The sequence below is a fragment of the Toxotes jaculatrix genome, chromosome 13 (assembly GCF_017976425.1).
Source record: "Toxotes jaculatrix isolate fToxJac2 chromosome 13, fToxJac2.pri, whole genome shotgun sequence".
Taxonomy (NCBI): Eukaryota; Metazoa; Chordata; class Actinopteri; family Toxotidae; genus Toxotes; species Toxotes jaculatrix.
Window position 1 is genome coordinate 14,023,712 of NC_054406.1, and position 13,303 is coordinate 14,037,014.

General features: G+C 44.3%; 2 protein-coding genes and 1 long non-coding RNA gene across 4 annotated transcripts in view; all 3 read right to left on the reverse strand.

Moving 5' to 3' along the window:
* Positions 1 to 2,914, reverse strand: part of LOC121191453 — a 47,942-nt gene extending 45,028 nt beyond the window's left edge. For both annotated transcript variants that reach the window (XR_005895109.1, XR_005895108.1), the window contains exon 1: positions 2,842 to 2,914. This is a non-coding gene — a long non-coding RNA (uncharacterized LOC121191453). The remainder of the gene's footprint in view (positions 1 to 2,841) is intronic.
* A 1,706-nt stretch (positions 2,915 to 4,620) lies between these two features.
* Positions 4,621 to 6,004, reverse strand: hoxa1a (homeobox A1a). Its single transcript, XM_041052839.1, has 2 exons — positions 5,392 to 6,004; positions 4,621 to 5,000 (listed from the first exon to the last, which is right to left on the reverse strand). The coding sequence occupies exons 1-2, from the start codon at positions 5,996 to 5,998 to the stop codon at positions 4,621 to 4,623; spliced, it is 987 nt and encodes a 328-aa protein (XP_040908773.1). The 5' UTR covers positions 5,999 to 6,004.
* A 3,595-nt stretch (positions 6,005 to 9,599) lies between these two features.
* Positions 9,600 to 12,355, reverse strand: LOC121191607 (homeobox protein Hox-A2a). Its single transcript, XM_041052833.1, has 2 exons — positions 11,329 to 12,355; positions 9,600 to 10,696 (listed from the first exon to the last, which is right to left on the reverse strand). The coding sequence occupies exons 1-2, from the start codon at positions 11,690 to 11,692 to the stop codon at positions 9,972 to 9,974; spliced, it is 1,089 nt and encodes a 362-aa protein (XP_040908767.1). The 5' UTR covers positions 11,693 to 12,355; the 3' UTR covers positions 9,600 to 9,971.
* Positions 12,356 to 13,303: the final 948 nt, after the last annotated feature.

Here is a 13,303-nt window from a genome sequence, read left to right on the forward strand (position 1 = left end):
CCAGTCAACGGAGTGTTGACAGAATATGGAACACTCGGCGCTAACCCCTCAGTACAGAGCCGAGCAGTTCGCGTCGAGTTTCGCAGTTTTTTCGCCGACGAACACAGAGCCGTAGGCAGCCGCTTCACCATGCTTACATTGTTTTGAAGGGGGAGGGACTTAGTCTGTGGAAGGGGCTTGTTGTGCCACCCAGATTTGCTTCCCTCCGTGCAGTGTTCCCCAGACACACGTTCCTAAATTGCAAACAGCATTTCACTCAAATTATGTCAAATTCCGCGATATTCCGCGTTAAAAATAGATTCCGTTTTAGTCGGCCAATTCCGAGATTCAGTGATCGCGGAAATCATAGGGCCCCATAATATGTCCGGGGGGCACGCGCTACTTTTTTTTCGTTCCGACCGCTGCACTTTCCTTCCGTTATTAAAATAATCGATTTTTGAACATTTATGAATCCATTCTGAATCGTCAAGTGTCGCGTCACGATTAATCTATGAATCGATGAATCGGGCACACCCCTAATTGCAATGCTTGAACGATACAAATTTTGAAAAAAATGCAAAGCAACACAAATAATAAACAAAACTTTAACCAAAAAAAAAATGTTTTGAAGTCGACATTTAGAAAAATGTATATTTCTCCGTAAGGCTTTGCTATATCCAGAATTAATATTAATTTTATTTTGCTAATTTTTTTAAATTAAAATTTTAGTTTTAAGTTCAAATTTATTTAACACGTCAATAGATTTGATTTTATACCAAGTAAACCATATGCATAATTTGTATGTTTTATGTTTCTTCACCAATTCATCAGGGGAAAACTGAAAATTAAAATATAGATTAGTGTATTTGAAATAAACATACACTTTACCTTCGTTTCAGAGGAACACTGTAAAAAAAAGTTATTGCAGTTGCTCAGAGCTTAACTATTTGATTCAATGTCAAAAAGTAATTTTTTTTCATGTGTGGTATTCCAGTCTCGACCGTGCCACAAAGCACTGGTTGGCACAAGGCGCACGTCTGTTTGAGGCCACGTCAAGGACGCACAGCTGAATTTTTCATCTAATTTCTGCGTCACCTTCTTAAGTCAAAAGCTTTAAACGACTGTCCTCCTTTTCACGAAGCCTTAATGGTTTGTGTCAAACATCTGTCATCGTCCATGTGTTTATCTGGGGCCTTAATGGGAACCATCAGCCGCGCGGGGCCAGATTCTGGCGGTGGGACCAGTAACAATGTCCTAATTTCACAAGACTGAGGTCATTTTGGCGTTTAGCACCGAGTCTGAATGTGTTTTGGTCAAAGACCCCGTTGGGGCTGGACTGTGACTGCCTTGTTGAGTTGCTTGTTTGCCCAGTGTGGTCTGTAAACTGTTGTTTAGGTCTGGGTGGTGCTGTGACAACAAACTGAAACTGTGACCGAGGGTTGACCCCGGGGTTTCTTTTGAGAATCAGCTGCGTTTCTAATCCAGTCTGTGTGGCTCCTGCAAAGCGCACAGGGGCCTGGAGGGAGAATCACAGAGCTAAAACTTCCCAAAAATGTGGGCTCGGGGACCCCCAGTTGTTCTTGCTGTTTTTAAGGGGGTCTCCAGAAACACAGATGAGGTTTTTAGTTTTCCTGCCATTTATTTAATCCACCAACTCACATAAACTAATAACTCGTTCAAATGTGTGAAAAGAAAATAACTTTTTCATCGTGTTACTCTCTGCTTTCTATTACAACTTTTGTTTTATCCAATAGATTTAACATCTAAGCTCTTATCAGGTTTGGACACACACGAATAAATAAATAATAATAATAATAAAAAAAGCTGGAATCTTTTTGAAAATTCAGTCTCTGCTGCACAGAGGGAAATTTATGATTACAAGCCAAATAGAGGAACACCAGATGTGTAGATTTAGAGGGACAGCTGTGGAAATATAAGTTGGGCTTCTGATTAAAATTTGTCGAGAGCCATAAACAAAATCAAAATGACTTTTAAAAAACCTATTAACCCATATAAATATGAGGGTTAGACCGTAAAATCTCTCAAAGCCAATTATTTGCCAATAAATAAATAAACAATGAAACAATAAGTTGTTAGAGTTGTAATTTTAGTAATTTAAAAAAAATTTTTCTTTGACTTTAAAACCAGTCAGAATTTTAAAATGTGCATTCTTTTACTCAAAGTAGTTGCAGGTAGGTAGTTAAGAATTAAATTGTTTTGATGCAGTCAATCTAATCTGTGTATGATTTCCTCTAATTATTAGTCTAAACTTTATCGATGGACCTTTATAATAACAATTTGAAGATGTGTTAAATAATTAAAATAAAAGAAATAGTAAATGATCAAGTACAGCAACTTTTCGTTTTGATTTAAAATGTTCTATCAAGTAGTTTCCATCCCCTGGCAAAACAGTGAACATGTAAATATATATATTACATTAATTTAACTATTACTAAGGACTTTTAGTTGGAAAGAGACGATTACAGAAATGTCTTTGCTAAAATAAAATAATTCGTTTCTCATTCAAATAGAGGATATAAACAACTCTTTTTTCTTTTTTTCCTTCCTGGAAAAAATAGAGATACTCTTTCACATCCTTCTGATGCAGATTGGCCTGACAAAAACAAACAGGCTCCTGAGCAACAAGTCTATGTGCATTCTTCACTATTTACACCGAAACAACTCCTCTAACAACAAAATGAGGGCGTCTGCAGTTAACCAGCTAACCTTGTCACAGGATTTATACGAACCTTTGTCCTGAATGTAGGAAAAAAAAAACACCAGATGCAACGCATTAACAGAATCAGAAATAAACTGACCAGAGGTGAGATTAATAAAAGACAGATCGTCTACATAACTTACTCTCCTTTTTCCAGTGAATTAGACAAAGCAGCCTGTGCTGCAGCCTCAGGTCCCCACAGCTCCAACAAAGCTGCTCCTGCAGGTGGATCCAAGGTAAAGGTGAACGTCGCTCATTAATCATGGCTCTTTCGGCGTTTTTTGCCCTTTTATGGTAGGATGGATTCGCATCCTGCACACCAGGAATTAAAATGGCAAGAGAATCAGGAAACACCTTTTCTTTAGTGTGAAAACGGGACAGAGGACACAAGTTACACTGAAAAGGACAGATGAAACAAGACAAAACTAAATTTCCAGTTTAGACACAAATTGTATGTGTTTTTTTACGGAGGGGCGCTAATAAAAAAATACTGTTTATAATGTTTATAGGTTTTAAACGCAATATGATTTATTTTAACTTGAAACGGATTATTTGAAACAACAGCTGTTGTTAAAGCGATGGCTGGTGTAGCTGACTGCGTGACACAGTGCTGCAAGTTTTCACTGTTCATCTTGTCATCAGGTGGGGATGATGACACCTCCGTGTAACTTGGGGAACTGAGGAGTTAACGCTGACAAGGCCGGTGGGGGCCCCATTCTTGTCGATAGTCAAACCTCGATGTTTTAATCAATAAGAGTTTCTTTTTCGTCCCCTCAGTAAGCCGAGCGCTCGATGAGGTTGTCATCACAAATGACGCGGACGTCCGCGCTCTCATCTCCTCCGTGGATAAACATGCCTTTATTATGCCAATAACTCTGTACCCCAGGGACTGGAGCGCGCACGGCCGCATACATTGAGGGACTCTAGTGTACAAGAGACACGTGCGGCTTCTCAAACGGTGGGGGAAAAATGGACAGAGCTTTGCTTTTGTCACTCAGGTCTGATGGGTGTATTTAAGTGGAAGGTTTGCGTTAAAATAATCTGTAAAATCTCTTTAATTCTGTCTCTCCCAATACTTTCCCCACTCAGCAATGACACAGGTAGTTTTTAGAGGTAAACGCACTTTAATACACATGATTGACCCGTAAACGCCTCTCTGGACAAGACATTTTGTATGTGCTCCACTGGATTAAATAGATAACAGATAAAAGCCTGGAACGTATATGGCCATCATCGATGACCGGTTCCCCAACTGATAAAACTCAGCGCCCCCGCTAATAATACATGAAAGCATCACGCATCATGCAAATCTCACACAATAGACATTCACACAGTCGCGACAAACAGACTCACAGGCCTGAAACACAGAAGTGACAGTGATTAAGGAGCTACTATAACAACGCACTCTATAACGATTAATTAACGAGGTCATCTCGTTGATTGTGTTGATGCCTAATTGACGACATCCAGTGCAATCAGCCTGGCCGTGGCCATGACGCACAACTTTGGCACATTTGAGGTATTTGTTTGTGTGTGCGTCTTTGTGGCTTTACATTGGCACATTCAGCAGCACTGGTCAGGGGCAGGAATAAGGAAAGTACTGGATATCTTTTGCACCATCACAGTCGTAGCGCAACTCTGGATTTAACGTCAAATTTCTAAAGAAAGTGGACATAATTTAAATCATGACCTACATTTGTTTAGACAGCGATTCTCTTGCTCTGCCAAACACAACATACAACATAAAACAAAACTATAACCCAGAAATGGTCCATATTATTTTCCAAAGTTCCAAATAGTGCATTAACTGATTCTATGTGTTCCCATAAGTCATCCATCAACCAGAATTTTGGCTTTGTCACACTGAGCTTTGGTATATACAGGTCGCCTGTGGCTCAAAGAGGTAAAGAGGCAGTTGATTCTTAATTGGAAGAGTAAGGATCAGCCTCCGTGGAAGACACCGTAGAGGATGTGGGAGAAGGAGTAGAAGGGGCTGAGACAGACTTCTCAGATGTTGCATCGTCCATTTTCTCTTGAATGCTCTCTCCCGGGTCGGAGGCTGGAGCTTTGGCCGGCAGCAGCCCCTCCTTCTCCCGCTTCTTCTGCTTCATCCTCCGGTTCTGGAACCAAATTTTCACCTGAGTCTCATTCAGCTGCAGCGCAGCTGCAATTTCCACACGCCGCGCCCGGGTCAGGTACTTGTTGAAGTGGAACTCCTTCTCCAACTCCGTTAGCTGCTTGGTGGTGAAGTTGGTCCGGACCGTGTTCGGCTGACCCCCATATCCGTACTCCCCTGACCTGCCTGCAGACAGAGAAACCAATCAGTGTGAACTTGCAAAAACAAAAACAAAACAAAACAAAAAGATAAACCCTGTGTGTTCTTTGCTCACAACACACACCATTAGATAATAGAAACCCTGTTGGTGTATACACTTTAATACTTCTTTGTGCAGTGCGAGATACTCCCATCCTTCTGTCTCTTCCTTTCAGACAGCACAACAAATTATGCAGTTGGCAGTATCAGCCAGGAAGTGTCAAATCCAAACTGTCAAATCTGTACTCAACAACTTGGCATCGGCTGCACTCATCCTCATCTGACATCACTTTAAAGAGCTTGGATCACTTGTAAGCCTGTGCTGTTTACAGACAGACTACAGGTTGTGCCATTGCCACAGGCACCACCTGGCACCCACCTGTTTTTGGTGGGTTCCTCTTCACTTTCATCCAGTCGAAGGTCTGTGCAGAAGACGCACCCTCAGACAGGGGTGAACAGCAAGCCTCCAGGTGAGCTGCGTGCAGAGGTGACAGGGGGTTTGAGCACCCAGGAAAAGAGGTTGCTTGCTCGTGCCCGCCGCCATAGGCAGCGTGGGCATACTGCAGCTGGCCCAGGGGGGCGGCACTGTAACCCTGGCGATGCTGAGAGACCATGGAGGAGGAAATGTTACCCGAGTACATCAGTGGGCCGCACTGGGGGAATCCAGCTGTGGAGTCTACTTCCTGGTTGAGCGCGTAATGGTTATACGTAGCACAGAAACTTTGGGGTCCATAGCTGGAGCTGCAGGCCGGGTGGGCCCCATAGGTGAGACCCAGAGAGCTCGCAGTAGACTGGTAAGACCCCGGCTGGTGAGGAATGCCGTCAGGGGAAGCCCTGCTCGCCATGAAACGGTCATCCGCCCCGCAGTTGTTGACAGTGACCGCGCAAGACTGGAAAGTTGTTATCCCGTGGTCCGAGTGGAAAGCCCTGACAGAGCATGAGCCACCTTCACCGCTCATCACCGAATAGTCTAGGAAGCTGCTCATTGTAGCATTGTTCTACCGGGGACCGAGGGACCGTCCGCTCTACAGACACCCTCTGATCTCTTCCTCTCTCCCCTCTTACCCTGAGTGACCGTGCCAACCTTTACCTATACTCGGTCCCTATCAGAGGAGGGAGGGGGGCGCACGGGCCGATATCAATGAACGGGTGCTGTCACGTGGGCCCGGGTCAGCCAGTGAGGCACTTGTCCTTATCCCCCGTAGCCGGTGACAGATTGGTGTTTGAGTGGCTATTTAAATTCCAGGCGCTCGTCGATCAAGGTGACGCGCGTCGTCACTAATGTATTGGCCGAGCAAACAATGAGCTGGGAGGCAGACGGCGGTGGACAGCTCCGGGGTCGCATGAAGAGCGGGGAACGGCAAACACGGCGTCTTCTAACCCCCGCTGTGCGCTCTCCCACCCGGGGAAAGATTAACGTCACACCCTCTGCAACCTCTCCATGAGGACGACCTAGCACTCTGACCTCAGGTACGCTATTTTTGGACTAGAGAGGAGTATAGGTGTGTAGGTGTGTGGGTGTGCGCGTGTGCGTATGCGCGTGTGCTGGGGGTCGGTTGTGCTTGTGCCCTTCGTGCGTGTCTGTGTTCGCCCGAGCAAAACAGCCGCGCTGTCCAATGTATAATAGTGTCATTCTCTCCTGGATGGATGGATCAGTGTGTGTGTGTGTGCGTGTGTGTGTGTGTGTGTGTGTGTGTGTGTGTGTGTGTGTGTGTGTGTGTGTGTGTGTGTGTGTGTGTGTGTGTGTGTGCCACCGCCACAGGCTATCTGTGGACTATCAGTGTCCCATTCCAATGCGAAGTGTTTCACGCTTTAACACTGGGAGAGATTTGTTCAGCAAATATTGTCACAGTTTGACAGTGAGGGAGAGGCAGGAAGGTTTCACTCCTGACACGGACAAAACGTATTTCAGTTCAGTCAAAGGGAGCTCTTTTATAACTTTGTTCCCCCCATCAAGGTCGCATTAGAAATGTTTGGCTGCTTTTCAGCGCTTGCTGGGAGGTCACAGGTGATGTAACGACAAGACAACACTTTAAACATTACGATGATGTGGCGTTCATTTTTTCTTTCTCTCTCCCAGGGTCATGGGGTCTGCTATCTGCTCTGATTTCACTCCCACATGTATTCATTATGCATGTATAGTGATCAAATGATCTGATAATGCGAGGCCCGTCGTGGAGCTAATGTAGCCCATATAGCCCGAGGTGCGAGTGTGGGCTGATTATCCTGTTAAGTTCATCAAATAAAGCTGTTGGAGAAATGAATGGCTACGAAAGAGCAGCACTGCGGTGGGGGGGGGGGCAAGGGGGAGGGAGAGTGTGCGTGGGAGACCTGCGGCAGCGATAGCTGAGTCCAGGGCCAACCTCTCACTGAGGAAGGAAAAGAGGAAGGGAGGGAGGGAGAGGAAAGAGAGGATCAGATGGAGAGATGAGCGCCCCCACAGGCCAAACACTTAAAATGCCTTGACTGTTTACTCCTATGGATATATTATATTACTGAGACAGACAGACAGACAGACAGACAGACAGACAGATAGATAGATAGATAGATAGATAGATAGATAGATAGATAGATAGATAGATAGATAGATAGATAGATAGATAGATAGATAGATAGATACTTTTGTTGAAGAATTAAGTGTAAGTACTTCTTCAACCACTGCTTTTAGGCTAGATGTAAACAGGTAAAACAAAACTATAGTTTAAAAAAATGGACATGGCCGTCTTGAGTATCAAATTTGATACTCAAAAGTTTTCATCTTCTCAAGCTCATTGGATATTACAGAAAGTGAAGAGGTGGTGCAAAGTTCCCACCAGCGAAAAAAAAGCGCAGTGGGGTCAATACTACACCCCCCACCCCTCCCCTCTCCTCTCTTCTCTTCTCCTGTCTTCCCAGCTGCCTCTGCAACATTAGTGAGTGGGCGCAGTGGACCCTGCCTTGCCTGCCTGCCTGCCTGCCTGTGGAAAGTTCGCCAGGCCTTGGAGCTTGAGTTTTCTTGGCTCTTTGTGTGAACACATGTGCGCAGAAAAGGCGCGCTGTCTCGGAATGATTTGGTTACACTGGTCCCGTGGTTAGTCAGAGCGCAGGAGTGCAGGAACAGCCCCTCCTTTTACCCCCTAAACCCCCTCTCCTTAAACACACACTCACTCACACACACACACACACACACACTCCAGTTGCCCAGTAGACTAATGTTCAGCCAGTCGATGGGCTGCTTATGGCTTCCAGATTATTCGATAAACCGCTGAACGCTCGAGCTTATGAATTTCGCACGTGTAGTTTCTGAATCGATCCGCGCGGGTCGGTGTGGCAACCGGTGGTTTTCACTGTTCTCACACACAAAAGCTGTTAAAGTGGAATAGTCTATCGAGTCAAGCTGCGCATGAGCTAATAACCGATTCCCATAAGTCAACTCCAGCGCAATACAATAGAGCAAGAACATTCATAATCCCTATATTGAACCTCAAGACTTTCTGTACCAGTGCAGCACTAACTGCTGCTCCAATAATGTTGTGGAACCCCCCCCCAAAAAAAATACACACAAACTCCCTTGATAAAGTAAGCCAAATGTTGCATAATGGTTCTCTATCCGCAGTACAAGCGAGCTATTCTTAGTAAATGTGTGTTTGATAAATCAAATCTAGTCCACAAGTAGTCTCTTTTGAGTTTGGGCTACTTTTAACACAAGGGTGAAGAGTAGCAGCCTCATAACCTGAGCAGGCTGCTACTGCTGCCGCTGTCCCCGAGCCAGAGCCGTGTTTAAACAAGCTATAAAAATGAATTATTACCAAACGCATGCAGAGACTCAGCCCCTTTTAGCCCAGGAATTGGGGAGTCCCATATGAAAATGTAAGTGGGGTTTTATTTGTGCACATTACGCCACAATTGGTCTCCTTAATGTCCGTCTCATTCATGCCACGGAGTGATTTATGAGCTCCTGAAGGCAAACATGGCTCGGGTATTTGCCTGCAACATGCACACAATGTTAAGAGCCCCTGTCATGCTAAGATCCTTGCTGGCGTATTTGTTTTTTGTTTTTTCTCTCTCCACAAAGTATGAAGTTTGAAGGTGAACACAGAAATAGTTTATATTAGTGTTTCTGCAGGCAGCATGAAATACTCCCAGCATTTCTGTGCAAATGTAAACATTTTTCAAAAGTCATTTCACTAAATAATTGGCATCGATAATTTGTTAATTAACTACCAGTTTTTGGATATTTTATAGTCACTTTAGTAATAATAATTATTTTTAAAAGTTCATAACCAAAGTTTCAAATAAAAATTGACATCTTTTGGATTCATCTTTATAAAGAAAGAGGCTATTTTATCTTTGAGTAAACATTTTAAAGTAATTCGTATTATGGGGAAATTAAATTACATAATAAAAGTAAAATTCAAACGTGTGTGTGCCTTTTCACAACTCAGTGCGGGCTCAGCTATTTATCTTCATTGCCAACCTGTTGTTAACATTTGCATACCGTCTTTATCTTCCTATGCCCTGTTTCTTTTATTTTGCATATTTTCTTCACGAATAATTCGAGCAAAAAAAATTAATTCTGTAAACAGGAAAAAAAAAAAAAAAGAAACGACTCAAAACACCAGGAAAAAGCGATTGTAGCAAGTTAATTGTATTCTAACAAAAATATCCAAGACGTTGGAAGCTATACAAAAATAAAAATGACCAGGTTCCATAGGCCTAATATTGTATAATTATTCACATACACTCATAATTTCCATTCCAAGAGATCAATTTGTTATGGTAATTACAAGCCACGTTTGAGTAGAGCTACTTCAGTGATTTAATTTCATCCTTACCTTGAATTAATCGTCAAGTCAAATATCAACAGAATAAATGTGCCGAATATACAAATAACATCAGAGTTAATACCATCGTAGCCTGATATTTATTGTCCCGGGGGAAAAGAAAAAGAAAAAAAAAACTTATTGTGATTGATTTCAGTTAATAGTTCAGATGCTGCAGGTCGATTGTAGTTAGGGACTCCGAGAAAAAATAGAAACTGTCCGCAGAAATGTCCACGGGGCTGTCCAGAGACTCTGACAAGCTCGGCGAGGCCGCATCGGAGAGCTGTAGGCAGGAATCCGAGGAGAAAGGTTGAAAATCGTGTATAGAAACATCCAGGGCTGGGGGACTGTCGCCATTGTCCGGGCCAGATGCCGAGCCGGGGCCCATTGTTGACATGCAGCCCGGAACAGTGGGTGACGGGTTGGGAAAATGTTTCAGATTTTTGTCATTGCTGTTCAGCGGCGCAGCAGCAAAGCTCATGGACTCTGCATTGTGGAGCTGCTGCGTGGAGCTAAGTGAGTTGTTCTGAAAAGAGCAGGTATCTCTCTCCAGCAGGGCCCCGCTCCGCTCGTACAGGGGGGCCTCGTCTTCCTCCTCGCTTTGGATGCCGTCCTCGGCGCCGGGCCCTTTCCCTTCACCGTTGTGATTCTCCTTGCTCTGGGTTTGCCGCTTGTGCTTCATTCGCCGGTTTTGGAACCAGACTTTGACCTGCCTCTCGGTCAGGTCCAACAGAGCCGCTATTTCCACCCTCCTCGGCCGGCACAGATACTTGTTGAAGTGGAACTCCTTCTCCAGCTCCAGCAGCTGTGTGTTGGTGTATGCTGTCCTCAGCCGACGAGAGCCCCCTCCTCCCCCACCGTTCTCCACAATCTCAGGCGAGCCTGGAAAATAAGCACCACGGTAGCGTGGGATTAAAAACGGAGGACCCAACAGTTACATAACCCCGCCGCCCGTGAATCTAACATTAAAGCTATCACAAACCACCAGAGAGTGGCTCACAACACGCTGCAGCAAAATGGCCGCTGGAGCTACTGACCCAAGCTGATGGCTTGTAAACCCTTTATCTAAAAATCATTACTGCATAAAGATACTCATCAGATTGTTTTACACAATTATAAAAAATAATGTTCAGCGTGAACGTGAAACAAACACGGTGAAAATATAAAAGCAGTGAGGTCCAAGCTGGTGTGGGATACTAATGAATGCTCCAGCTGCCCTCCTCGGCAACGGCACTCCATCACTCTTCATTACTGTCACACATCAAAACTCTGCTACGGCTAGAGGAATAAATCATCTTACATCACTAAACTTTACCCAAACTTTTTTTTTTCCTCGCTTCATAGACAATCACAGCAAAGCGATAACCATAAATCTGTCAGAACAATACAACTCCAGCCTGTCTCTGTGTGTGTGTTTTTTTTTTTTAAAGGAAAGGCCTGTGCACTGGGCTCAAATTTAGCAACAGATAGTGAGCACTTCTCTTTTTGCAGAAAGTGCTGTAGAAATCACCAACCTTTTGGAGAAAAACACACAGGTCCATTGGAGATGGTGGTAGCGGTGGAGGTTGGCAGGTGGTTCCTCTTGGAGGCTTTCTTCTCCCGCATCCAGGGGTACTCCGGGGGTAAGGAGGCGGTGGGCAGCTGGCTGCATCCGTCGGGGCTGTGTCTGGGCCGGCCGTGCCGCGGATGGCTGCCCGGATTCAGGCTGGGAATGGTCTGCTCAAAGGGAGGAGGAATCAGTGTCGGGCGTGAAAGCGTCGAGCTCTTGATTGATGAACTTTGAAATGAATCAGCGACAGGGGGGAAAGATGTCAGGCACTCAGCAAGCGACGGCTGACTATTGATAAAACCGCTCTCTCGCTCGAATTCGTAATTCATCTCCGCTCCCTGAGAGCCGAGGAAAGTTTGCACGCGTATTTTTATAAATGTTGCGGCTCAGTGAGGACGAGAAAGAAAAAATCATTTAAAAAAAAATCTCGTGGTGGTGTTTTTTTTCTATTTCACTGATTACGGCCGTGTGGGGACCGAGCTACTATTAAACTATTGAATTCATGGAGACAAGGTTGAAATTGGACCGAATTGCCTGTCACATGATTACCTCTGCCCAATGACAATTTGGGGTTTAATCAAAAGAAGCCACTGTCTGCCTGATTGATCCAAAAACTCAGATGAAGAACGCCTCGCTCAGCTGGGGGACGACTGTTTTTATTTACATCTTTGTCCGCTCAGTTTATCCTCCTCTCGCCCTTCCAGTCCAGTCCACTAAGCTACAAAATGTGTTTTTTAAGAATGGCTGACGCTCACTATTACAGGGAAGGAGCCCAGCCTAGGGCGCGCGGATTCGTGCACTCCTCTTTCTCGTATTGTTTGAGGATGTCAGTCGAGAACGCCCCCACCACACACACACACATTTCACGCCAGTAGCTATTCATATAGGCAAGAGTGAGGCTTCAGAGGTGAAAACACATGCACACACACACCCCAAAAACTGATATTGAGACTTCTCGACAGAAACAGACCCCACCAATCCAGCCTGTTCAGTGAGTGTGGTGAGTGTGGACTCCAGAATAGATGTGATTCTTCAAAGGTGCATAATAATGAAATATGTAGCGCATCCATTGACATGTGTTGCAATAAAAAGCCAATCCATTAAGTTAACACTGACAGATATGACACCTTCAGACCATTCCATCCTGTAACAGCAGTTTAACGTTTACAGACGTGGAGCAGAAACTTATAAACAGATGCACGCAGATGCATTCATGCGCACTCACAGTCACTGTTGTTTTCTTACAGCCTGTTTATGCGGGCTGTATAGATATGATATTATAAACACACTGGTTTTTCGTTTATTCCAGAAAAGGTCGATTTTATAACGAGGTCACGCGCGCCCATGTGCGTGCACAGACACACAAACACTCTGAGTTAAACACACAGGCACTCTTTGTGTATGTGATTTCTAATAGTCAAACAATTTTCGATGACCAAAAGCTGTCATGGTTGTTACCTTCCTTTAAACATCATCCAGATTTTTCGATTGGTTTCATATTTGTGTTAAAAGTGGAAAATCCCAAGGCAAGACCAGGGTTTGCTGGGAGGACAGCAGCTACAATGCTGAGAAATGCTTCCTAGTGCATTTCCAGTATCAGTTCTACCTGAAATTGCGATGAAACAAACACCAACACGGTTACGATCGACCATCTTACAACCAATCCATTTGCAGTGTTATTATGTAGATGGAAATATTATTGAATGGCTCTCCCCTGCAGTGTTTGGTTTTATGGCTCTTCCAGAATAATCTGTGCAAGCCCCATTAGGAATGTTTCTCGTCAAGCACTACATGTTGTATTTTCATTCAAAAAAATTATATATATGGTTTAGTGAGTAAGAGACAGGAAGAAGAGAAGTGGTAGGCCTCTCTCAGTTTGTTGCTTATATACCAAACAAAGAGTCCTGGAAGCCTGTGCGCGATCAATCTTACTCGCCAAA